The 11,787-nt window shown below is 41.8% G+C and overlaps 2 protein-coding genes across 3 annotated transcripts; both read left to right on the plus strand.

Annotated features, from left to right (window-relative positions):
* Positions 1–809: 809 nt before the first annotated feature.
* afg2b (AAA ATPase AFG2B) lies at positions 810–5,291 on the plus strand. 2 transcript variants are annotated; one of them, XM_004543508.5, is made up of 11 exons: positions 810–966; positions 1,155–1,755; positions 1,886–2,071; positions 2,192–2,476; positions 2,716–2,901; positions 3,172–3,330; positions 3,434–3,643; positions 3,742–3,969; positions 4,539–4,673; positions 4,828–4,953; positions 5,071–5,291. In XM_004543508.5, the coding sequence occupies exons 2-11, from the start codon at positions 1,162–1,164 to the stop codon at positions 5,206–5,208; spliced, it is 2,247 nt and encodes a 748-aa protein (XP_004543565.2). In that variant the 5' UTR covers positions 810–966; positions 1,155–1,161; the 3' UTR covers positions 5,209–5,291. The 2 variants fall into 2 exon arrangements, with proteins under 2 accessions (XP_004543565.2, XP_004543566.2); XM_004543509.6 differs by lacking the exon at positions 810–966 and having other exon boundaries at positions 1,074–1,755.
* A 241-nt stretch (positions 5,292–5,532) lies between these two features.
* On the plus strand, positions 5,533–6,983 carry coxfa4l3 (cytochrome c oxidase associated subunit FA4L3). The gene is made up of 4 exons (XM_004543507.4): positions 5,533–5,752; positions 5,860–5,948; positions 6,103–6,163; positions 6,472–6,983. The coding sequence occupies exons 1-4, from the start codon at positions 5,714–5,716 to the stop codon at positions 6,538–6,540; spliced, it is 258 nt and encodes an 85-aa protein (XP_004543564.1). The 5' UTR covers positions 5,533–5,713; the 3' UTR covers positions 6,541–6,983.
* The last annotated feature ends 4,804 nt before the right edge of the window (positions 6,984–11,787 follow it).

An 11,787-nucleotide genomic window follows, 5' to 3' on the forward strand; every position in this document is an offset into this window, starting at 1 on the left:
TTTATGGCAAATTCTTTTTCACTTATTTTCATTCCAATCCTTAAACCTGACCATTTTCAGAGAAGTGTTTTTTGTTAAGCTAACCTAACTCTGACTTATGAATCATTCAAACATAAAAAGGCAAAAAAAGAAAAGAAAAAGCATAAAAAGGCACCTTACTCAAGAGATGAACCAGCGTTGTGCCTACACATTACAGACAATTTAGCAAAGAACCGATTTCAAATCTTTTCTTTGGAGAGTTTAGACCAGCAGCCTGTCACAAAACACATCATTTGTTCTCATTTGTTCGGTTGAATTTATGAATTAAAGCCAAAGATAACAAGTTTGACAGGCATAAAATTAGATCGACAAGTGGAGAACAACAGAAGAAGTGACAGGCCTAAAAAGAACAAAAAAACAAATGCAGCAGACAAATTATATCTAAAAAATAATGTCCTTAAGAAACGGGGGGAAACAGCAAAGGCCTCACACAGGACGTGAGAGTTTCATGTGACCATTCAGTTGCTTGGACCTCTAAATTATTGAAGCAGTGTGCAGAACAAAAGGCAGCCAACATCCAAAGAAGAGCTTTGAATGTCTGTCTAGAAGCCTGGGGAACTATTCCTGAAGACTACGTAAAGAAATCACAAGAAAACCTGACTAAGATAGTTCAGACTGTGTTGAAGAATAAAGATTCCTAAACATTCCAAATATTGACTTTTATGTTCACGAAAATTTTAAAAACTGTCTTTGTCTTATATACTGTATTTCCTAGCAGAAGACTTTTACATAGTAAAGTATAGACGCGGAAGATTAGCGTCACCTCACGCAGGAGGCTGTTTTGGTTGGCCCTGTTATTTTAATGCCACATGGATTTTGTAAACAGTAAAGTAGGAGTTGATATGTTCTGTGTAGTATATAGTTGGTATTATCACCCATTTTATTTCTGATTGTTTGGCTGCTGTCGGCTGGTTTCAGCCGTTTCCGGTACTTAAACCTCTTTGGCTTAGACCCATCTTAATCAGAGTTTTGTCCATTTAGCGCCGCTAAAAGAAGCTCTAACGGCTAGCATGTAGCATGTAGCCTCGGTGAAGTTTTATGCTGCCTCTGAGTTTCTGCTTCGTCTCTCTGCTTCACTAACGTTACGTGCGTGTCTGTCTCTATTTCCCCATCAGGTGGAGTATGGAGCCTCTGAGGCTGCTTTCCGTGGATCCATCAGACCGGGGCTCTCAGAGATGCAGGCTTGGTCCGGGCATGATGTCGGCGCTGGGTGTGCACCTGGGCTCCCCTCTGCTGGTGTCTGTCTCCGGAGGAAGCTGCCTGTGCACTGCCTGGCCCCGGGCTGACTTGGCAGAGGGCTTCCTGCAGATGGACCTGAAATGTTTCTCCCCCAGTCTTCTCTCTGAGCTCCCCTCGCACCTGAGCCTGGACCCCGCTCAGCTCACACCTGTGGTCTGCTCCAAACTGAAAGGCGTCAGGATAACCGTGATAGTCCAGAGTGTCGATTTCAGGAAACGCACACCGCATCGCCTTGTTCATGAGCTCGTAAAAGACACGCTGAAAGGTGTTTGTGTCCATGATGGGTTTTTAATAAACCTGGAGGATTTCGACACAGAGATCAAATATGTTGTTATTGAAAGCATAAGTCCAGAGTCGGATAGTGCTGGATTCATCACCTCGAAGACTGCTGTTGAGATTGCTGGCGTCCAGACACTCCGACATTACAGGAGTCAGCTGCAGGAGCGGCACACGGTGCAGCTGGGGGGGCTGGAGGAGGTGAATCAATTTAAATGACACCTTACAGCATTTTCTTTCCCACTGTACAGCACCTAATGTGTGTGGGCTTTTTGATTGTTTGTTTGGTTTGTTTGTTTGTTTGTTTGTTTGTTTTTTTACAACATTTTAGGTGTCTGCATCACTTAGAGAGATGCTGAAGCTGCCACTTCTCTATCCAAGCACACTGAGCTCTCTCGGTGTATCCTGTCCCAGAGGGGTGCTTCTGGTGGGGCCTCCAGGTGTAGGCAAAACCTTGCTGGTCCGCCAAGTGGTGGGTGAGGTGGGAGCCAGCTTGGTGGTGGTCAGAGGGCCAGAGGTAAAAAAGACGATACTAATCACACCTCATCATAATGTTGATGCCGTCTAATGTTCCTCGTAATACACGAAGCATTTTGCATGTAAATGCATTACCAGTAATTCTGAACAATAATTTCAGGTGGTGGGGGCTCGGCCGGGTGAGAGCGAGGAGACGCTGCGGGCCGTGTTCGAGCGTGCTCGATCGGCAGCAGATGAGGGTCCCTGTGTGCTGTTCTTAGACGAGCTGGACTCTCTGTGTCCGAGGAGAACCAGCTCGTCGGCACCGGAGAACCGGCTGGTTGCTCAGCTTCTCACACTCATGGACGGGATGAATCAGTCTGACCGCTTCCTCATCGTCGGAGCCACCAACCGGCCCGACAGCTTAGACCCAGCACTGCGCCGGCCAGGAAGATTTGACAGAGAGGTGCGTGTCCGCTCACTGTCACGGATCCAGTGTTTTTAATTTTTCTTGAGAAAGATGACATTTGATGACGTTTGTAATTCTTCAATTGGTTTCAGCTGGGTTTTTTTTGTTTGTTTTTTCTGATTATAAGGCAAGATGTACCTTTTTTACTTTTATATAAAATAAATGTCCAGGTCGGTGAGTTGGTGCAGATATGTGTACGTGAGTCGTTAGTCTCTGAGTGTTCGCCTTTCCCACAGATTATAATCGGAGCTCCAACCTTGCAGCAGAGAAAGGCCATCTTGTCTGTCCTGTGTGAGAGGATGCCTGTGTGTCCCAGTGTGAACCTGACAGCGCTTGCACAAACAACTACAGGCTACGTGGGAGCAGACCTCAGTGCCCTGTGCCGGGAGGCCGCCATGCACGCTATACGGGAAGACTCCAAAGTAACCACAGCGACCTGTCACAGCGAAACAAAACACTAGTTTTTGCTTTTTTGCTACAGGAACGACTCACTTTATTGCAAATTGTGCAGCTGTGTTGTAATTGTAAAGTCAAAGTTGAAGCCTGAATAAGAATCACATTTAGAAATTCATCTCAAAAGGCTCACGGTGAATGTGTTCTTTAGATGTGTGAAAGATTACATAGGAAATAATAGGGAGACTGAGTGGATGACAGCTGTAAAAACCTGTTGCTGTTTCTGTCACTGTCTGCAGTGTTCAGGGGAGCAGCTGGTGAGTATGAAGCACTTTCATGAGGCTTTGAAGTCGGTGCGTCCCTCTTGCCTTAGGAGCAGCATGGGCAGGACGGAGCTCTCTCCGGTGACCTGGGAGCAAATTGGAGGCCTGGATGACGTCAAACTCAAACTAAGACAGGTAGCTAATTGAGTGGCTTTGCTCAAAAATGCACATTTATGTATTCGGAGAAAAAAACCTTATTACTGGAGGTTTGTTTTCCCTCATTGTCTCCACGTCAAAGAGCATCGAGTGGCCGATGGCGCACCCTGAAGCCTTTGTTCGTCTAGGTCTGTGTCAACCTCGAGGTGTGCTGCTGTACGGGCCTCCGGGATGCGCAAAGACGACGCTTGTCAAAGCTGCCGCTACTTCCTCCAACTGTGCCTTCCTGTCTGTCAGTGGCGCTGACCTCTACTCTCCCTACGTCGGAGATTCAGAGAAGGCTTTAGCTCAGGTTCTTCCTTTTTATAATCTCGAACAGATGAGCATTAATGATTGTGTCCTCCCTTGTGTTTCGTCCACTAAGCCCTGCGTCTGTCTGTCCCCATGCAGCTGTTTCATCAGGCCCGGGCCTGCGCTCCAAGCATCCTGTTCCTCGATGAGATTGACTCACTGATTGGCTCGCGGTCACACAGTCAAACACCAAACAGCGTACAGACTCGTCTTCTCTCTGTGCTCCTCAATGAGATGGATGGGATCGGCCTGAAGACTCATGAGAGGAGAGGGACGGAGAAGATCTTCCAGGCAGAGGGAGTCGAGGAGAGTCTCACACCTGAGCAGGTCAGCTTCTGGTTCTTCTCTTGAATTTCCAATTTGTTTTGTTTCATTTTGCTTTCGTGGCACACAGGTGAATGTAAAAATAGCACAGATTTTTTCAGGGGTAGACTTCAGATGTTTGGGGTTGACATCTATTGATCTTTGGCTTTACCCTTTTCCTATCGCCCCCAAAATTTCCACATTTGCTTGTAACAGCTGAATTTTTAAAAGTTTATTTTTTTTTTTTTAACCCTATTTTGAGGCAAACTCGTAAAGCTGATTCTGTATAAATGGTTTTTGCTGTTACAGCTTTCCAAAGTAACTGCCCTGAAGATCAGTCAACACTATCAGTCGGTTTCTTAATGAGTGAGGTAGATGTGTGGCGGTCATAATAAGAGCTTTTTGAATTCAGATACTAAAGGAAGTAACAAAGATGCGCTAAACGCTCCTTTATTACAGCTTTTAGCGGAGGACACACTGGAGCATCCTTTATGAAAGAGGACATAATACCATCCTGCAGTTCATTGTGACACACCATCCATCCATCTGTTCATAATTTAATCAACACTTTATGTGCTTTAACTGTTTGACAGTTGGACTGCCAGGAAGTGTGCAACAAAGATGTAATGGTTGTAGCCGCCACAAACAGACCTGACTGTTTAGACAGCGCCCTCCTCAGGCCCGGCAGACTTGATCACATCATTTATGTCCCACCACCAGACCATGAGGTAAAGGACTTCTCAAAACAGGACAAAATATATTACATATACCAGCAATGTTGTAAGAAAGACTTACAACATGAAGAGGTCATTTAAAATAAAGTAACCGCGCCTCTCCTGTCAGCGTATCTGTGTTTAATGACCCTCACTTTCTAATATTTAGGCTCGACTTGCTGTCCTGAAGGTGTGCACAAAGCGTATGCCTGTGGGTGCCGATGTGCGGCTGGAGGATCTCGCAGCAAAGACCGAGCTTTTCTCTGGAGCTGACCTGGAAAATCTTTGCAAAGAGGTGACATAAACTTATGAAATGAATTCTTAGACTTGTAAAATGTAAAATCCTTTCTTGGCGGATAGATTTGAAATAACTGAAAATATCTGTTTGTTTTGCTTTTGTTTTTTTCCTCAGGCTGCTCTTTTGGCATTGCTGGACGGGAACATGGAAGCCTCAGACATCAAACACACGCATTTCCTGCGATCCCTCAGCAAAATGAGCTCCTCTCTGACTGCACAGCAGATCCACAAATATGAAACTCCTCCCCGATGACACACATAATGTTTGACTGATCTTAAAATTGTATCATTACTCAAATATTGTTTTAAAATAAAATAAAAAATTCTAAAATTTGACACACTCTCTCCCTTTTAGTCATTTCAAATAACATCCTTTTTGAGATCGGCTCGAAACCCAACCACCAGTTACTGACCTTCACTTTTACAACATGGCCATGGGAGGGTGCTGCAGACTTAGAAAATATATTGATCATCATCTATAGATGGGTTAACCTCCAGTGGTGCATTTCAGTACAGGAAACTCTCTCTGTGTACGTGCTTATCACCTCGTACAACCTCTTGTCCCGCCTCCATCTCATGAGCTCACACCGTGTCGCACTTAAAAGGAGTTCCCAGCAGCAGGTAAACTGTCACAACATAGCTGCGTGTGAGACTGCTCCTCTTCAGTTTTGCAAGTGGATGCTTGAAGCCTTAGAATAACCACAGTTGAGTGGAAATACACTTAACTCCTCTTTGAGTGCTTAAAACCAATCAGAAAGATGTCTGGATTTTTCCAAATGTTGAGAAAAAGGAAGGAGGTAAGATCATCATCATCATTATTATTATTACTCTGTTGCGTTGAGTTATATCCTGTGTGGGGGGGCATTGTGTGTTTTAATTTGTTGGATTGTTTTTTGTGCTGTAGCTCATCCCTCTGATAGGGTTTATGGCTTTTGCTGCAACAGGAGCCACCTCTGCATCGATCTACTTTCTGCTCACTAAACCTGACGTTATGTGAGTGTTACAAAGCTCTTTCTCCTTTATTAAAATAATGCATTTGTCTTATGTTTTTTTTTAGATTCATTTGCACTTCTATCTTACTTTCACAGCTGCTTAAACTCTGTTGTGTACAAATACTTAAGAATGCATTTAAATTTACTGTTTATAGTTTGAATAAGACCAGCAACCCAGAGCCATGGGAGAGGCTGGACCCGTCAAAGCCCCAGAAGGTAATGTAATAACATTGCAGAGCACTTAATAATGTTTATATTCTGGCTAATAAGCCTTCCGGTTCTTATCAGCACCAAAACATAAGCAGACTCTCCTCCTGCAGCTTCAATCTGCTGAGTCATTGAAGAAAGAATTTTATCATTAACGCCGGTCATTAATGTCATCGAGAGAAAATAAATTACCACAAGTAATGGCACAGCCCCGGTGCGGCCACATCATTAAGTCTGTTCAGTGTAACACTTATAAATAGGTCAGACGAAGCCTCGTCATGTTTTTTTTCTTTTAAATTTCTGGCATTTCATTGCAGCTCATCACCATCAATCAGCAGTGGAAGCCCGTGGAGGAGCTGGAGATCGTGAAGAGCCTCACAAAGTGAAAGAGCCCGGGTTTCTCCCGAGAGTCTGACGACACGCCTCCGCTCCCTCCCCCCCCATTAGTCTAACAGAATCGTTTCTGCACAAACTAGGATGCTTTGACACTCAGTGTGCGGAAATGCTTCTGCTCAACTGGTGGGGTTCACCCTGCTCTGTACTGACCTTTCTCAAGGACATCCATCACATCACACCACAATAGGCAAATATGGTAACTGACGACCGTGCAGCCTTTGAGTCCGAGGATGATAATGTTATCTTTCTCTGGGTCTCTGTCAGTATATATTATTACAGAAGTATATATCATTGAATTTATTTTACCAAGGTTGGTGGTCCACGTGTTCTTGCTGTAGATGTGAATGTACGATAGTGTTTTAATGGAAAAGACACAGAATGTTGATTTATTTTGTAATGTACTGTACAGTGATAATAAATTATTTTAAAAATTTTCTGTCCCAGTGCTGCTTTTGTGCTTTATTCAAACTAACGTATTTAAATGTGCTGTCTGCTATAAAACTATAAGCATCATTTAATTCTGAGAGTATGTTTGACCTAGAAATCCATTATGAAGTTAAATGTAGCCAAAAGAGATGCCACACATGGTTAGTTTTAAGCTCTTGTGCATTTTTCTTATAACAGCAGCTTCATGACATCAACGCTGCTGTTTTTCACACCAAACATGCCAACTCATCAAAACAGGAAGGGTGCAGGTGTTACTAATAAGCTTAACTAGCAATACGAGAACCCCGGGGCTAAAAGGCAGCTGAATGGAATTCAGTCTCATTATTCTAATGTGTTTGCACCTGATGTCCACATGCTATCTGTGACACGTCCTGTAAAATATCTCATTAAAAAGGCAGAACACCAAAAACGGTTCAAAACTCACCTTTACACTTTTTCAAGTGAACATAGGAAATTTAGGGCAATCAAAATAAAGGAAGTTCCCTCTTAACTGATGAGGGACATTTTCCAAAATAAACACACTGCTAAAAATAAACCTATTAGCTAATTTATAAAATTAGAGATGCAAGCAAATGGGTCACGGGAGCAGATCTGCACAGGCAGCAAGAAATTAGCCGGACAGCCAGGCTGGACCACAAAATCCACTGTTGGATTTTTAAAAGCTTTACTAAGATACTACGAATCGCTGTTGCACACAGCCTCTTTCACATAAGCTGGTTATCTTTTTCCAGCACACTGGTTATATAAGGAACATTCATTTGGGGGGTTTAAAGCTCCTCTTAGGCCTGTGTGTAATGAATTAAGAACAGAAAAAAAGGATGGCAACAGAGTCCCAATGGTGATGTATGCAATTTTCCATCCTCCCCCCTTCCCATTCCATCCCCACCGTTAACCTTGCAGCTCCATTCCAATGCTTCCCAGGTGTCACATGACCATTATACACAAAATCCAACAATGCTCAAGCAGAAAAGTAAATAGAGATAGAGGCTAATAATCTCAATATCTATGAAAATAATAACAAATAACAAATAAACAATGATAGAGATATATATATATATATATATATATATATATATATATATATATATATATATATATATATATATATATATATTACAGTATAATATTATAAAAAATAAATATAATATTATATATTATATCTTGTTGCTTTTAAGATAATTTGAATGTGGGTAATTTCATCTTATTTCAAAAGTTTTGCCAAATTCCAACAAGCACAGAGCCAGGTGCATGCTGATGGAGCATGTAGAGGTGACCAGCATCATGGTACCATTCTTTTAGCAGCTGTTGGTCAAACAAACAAGCCCCTATGGTAGTGCTTTGTGAGCACGGGGCAGGAAGACATGTCTGTATTTATTTTAAGCTAAGCTAAAGATATGATAGCCGAAGCTTCAAAGTGTGCAGGCGTGAAATAATACTCTGTTTAAAAAAAAAAAAAAACATTTACGTGCTGGAATATTTTGACTAAGAATTGTTGATTTGGGGTTTTTTTTCTCTGTATGGTGAAAATAATGCTGTGATGCTGACTAAGAGCAATGTACAGGTCTTCTTATTATCACACAGCTACATGAGCCCCTTCCTCTGTTTGGATGAGTGAATCCTTCCTGAAAGGATAGCCTTAAGAATATGTCATAAAAAAAATACTCCCCCACAAATAGTTGGATATGAAAGGAACAGGTGTAACTAGTAACAGTCAGTGGCTCTGTATTCAAGCATAACTGAAAAACATGCCAGCTTGGTACAATAGCAGCTTTTTGGGACATGGCGTGGTGCCATTATGGGCGTTATTAGACCCACCTGTCGTTTTGCAGCAGTGACACGGAAGATTCCCTCAATTTCCTCAAGCAGCCACTGTCTAGGTTTTGATCATATTACATGATTTCATAACTAAACTGTTTGCCAAGCTTTGCCAAAGCTTGCATGCAATTGTATAGGTGTGTGTTTGGGTTTTTAAGCATTTGTCATCTGAGCAATTTTAATCCACAGCAACTGAGTAAACAATCTGCTGCACAAGACGCTCAGACTTAAAGTTCAGCATTAGACGGCTGTTTAGAATTGTTTAGGATGAACTTTTAGGATTCCATTTTGTTTTTTTCACCATCTAATCTCCACTCATCTGCTCCTTTTATGACCGAGTGGGCATTCAGTGCTCCCATTGTGTTTCAGCATAACAGACAATCCTCTTAACACCCATACTGCATCTCATAAAAGAGCGATAACACCAGAAAGTGTCCGTCCTTTCAAGGCACCACGTGCCCTTCCACAGCCTGCTGAAACAGTGATGGTCCTTAAGGATGAGTCTTATGACTTATTAACCACTAAACAAAGAGAAAGTAAGCAGACGAGTAGTGGGTTTTGTTTCCTGGTCTGTCTGGGCTGCGCTTATTTTTCAGGAAGTTCATTTTCTGCTTGGTTTCAGTTACATGTTGAATTATTAACGCACATGTCGCACATCTTAAAAAACATTTCCTTCCTCTGTTTCTCTGATGCTACATGTGCCGTGAGAGGTGTATATATATATATACTACACATACTGTGGACAAGCGCCAACTTGCACTGAGGCTGCCGGCTACAAGTGCTCTCATGTCAAATATAGGCTACTACAGGGGCAGAGGTCACACACAACAGTCACAACATGCTTCTTTTATCAGGTAAGGGGAGCGCAGCTGAAAGCCTATTTAGGGGAACAATGACAGAAGAGGAAGGATATTTTGTGTCTCTGTGTGTTTGTGTGCGCGCTCGTACGTGGTGTTGGAATTTGTGTACGTGACTATGAAACACATCACGACACCACAAATCATGTGACGTCCAAGCAAAGCAGGTATTGTTTGCAGGGCACGTTAAAAAAAATAAGAGATGGAATTTCCTCCTCAGCTAACAGGGGTACAACTTTAAGACTTAAAAAGTTACCTTCTGCCACTTGTTGTCTCTGAATTAGTATTTTTTTAAAATGCATGTGTGTGAGCTTGAGTGTGATATGCTGCGACTGTAGTAGTTGGTTGTAACAGGAGAGAGATAACAGCAGCGTTTTATGGCCCCCTAAAGTAAGGTAAGGCAGACAGGTACATGCTGTAAACAGTTCTTCCTTTGCCAGACTGCCTTTGGTTCACTGCTTCAGGGGTTTTTGATAAAGAAGCTGTTGCCTGGAAACTGGGGCACTCCTAGATTTTTTTGATATTGTCAGTACTTAACCTCTGATATGTCTACATTTTAAACATTAACTTTGCTCTGTGTATAAAAGCCTCTAACAATGACTCTTTTGATGCTCCATTGCATAATTATGAGTAATCTGGAGTATGTTTGTCTATTTAAAGCTAGATATTCACAAGCACACACTGTGTGTCAACATATTATAGGGTCCATTCAATAATACTTATTTATATTCTAGTTTTTCAGTTTCATTCTGTGAAGACAATAATGGCTCCGTGTAACAACAAGGCATTCATTCAACACCACTCTGCACTGTCATGCTGGTAAAGGAAGTTTTGCTGTATAAACAATAGATTCACCGTCCACCCATCCACCTATCTGCTCATCCATCCAATTAAGGGTTGTGGGAGGGGGGTGTGGGGGTGGGCTGGAGCCTATCCCAGATGTCACTGTGAAAGAGGTGTGGCACAATGCGGACGGGTTTCTAGTCCATCACAGGGCTGTTCACCACAAGGAAACATATCCTTTCGTTGTTTTTAGAAGTGCACCACCTAGCGTTGAACAGTGAGTGTACACTTACTGGCCACTTTATTAGGTACACCTTGCTACTTGTTGTGTCAAAAAGTAATCGTCTGAAAAATTAATTTTTGAATTGCTGTGTGGGGTTTTTTAAATGTCTAATATCTTTATTTATATTGGTAAATAAATAAAGTATAATATTATACTGTAATAAACAGGATTCATGAAGAATGTATATAAAAAGAAAATTTTGCAAGTATCTTCACAACTCTGCGTTCTTGTAAATTATCAATCACTTAAGTTATCTTTATAAAACTTTTTGTTGTTATATGTGTTATATATTCTGCCCTCTTGGCCAGATCTCTCTTGAAAAAGACATTTTTTATGTCAATGAGACTTTTTACCTGGATAAGTAAATAAAATGAAAGAGTCACTTTGTCAGAAACTGATTGCAGCTTCTACCCATGATAGGAATGTTCTTTCTGGTTCAACATGACTTAATATTATCATGAGAGTTATGTTTAGCATATTGTTTTTTTCACAGATTTTAGGCCATTTATTCATAGTCATTTATTACAGTTTCAATTCTCAAATCCCTTTTTTGGAACAACATCCAGGATGAACCTTCAGAGCAGCCTTAATTCTTCATGGCATAGTTTTAACAAGGTGCCCAAGTTATTCCTCAACGAGTTTGGTACATAGTAGCATGACAGCACCACACAGTTGCTTCACACTTCCATGATAAGAACCTACCTGTTCCAACACATCTCAAAGGCACTCTATTGGCTTGAGATCTGGTGCTTGTGAAGCCATTGCTATGATCAAGAAACCAACTGGAGATGACTTGAGCATGGTGGAAGCAGCCAACAGAAGATGGGCACACTGTGGTCATAAACGGCTTGATAACAAAAAGATTGAGGTAAGCTGTGGTGCTTAAATGGTCCAAAGTGTACCAAAGAAATATCTCCCACACCACCAGTAGCCTAAACGATTAATCCAAGGCAGGATGAATCCATTGTTATATGTAATTTATCCTAATTCTGACCCTGGCATCCAGTTGTATCAGCAGAAATCTCATCAGACCAGACATTTTTTTACGATTT

The sequence above is a fragment of the Maylandia zebra genome, linkage group LG1 (genome assembly GCF_041146795.1).
Source record: "Maylandia zebra isolate NMK-2024a linkage group LG1, Mzebra_GT3a, whole genome shotgun sequence".
In the NCBI taxonomy this organism is placed as follows: Eukaryota; Metazoa; Chordata; class Actinopteri; order Cichliformes; family Cichlidae; genus Maylandia; species Maylandia zebra.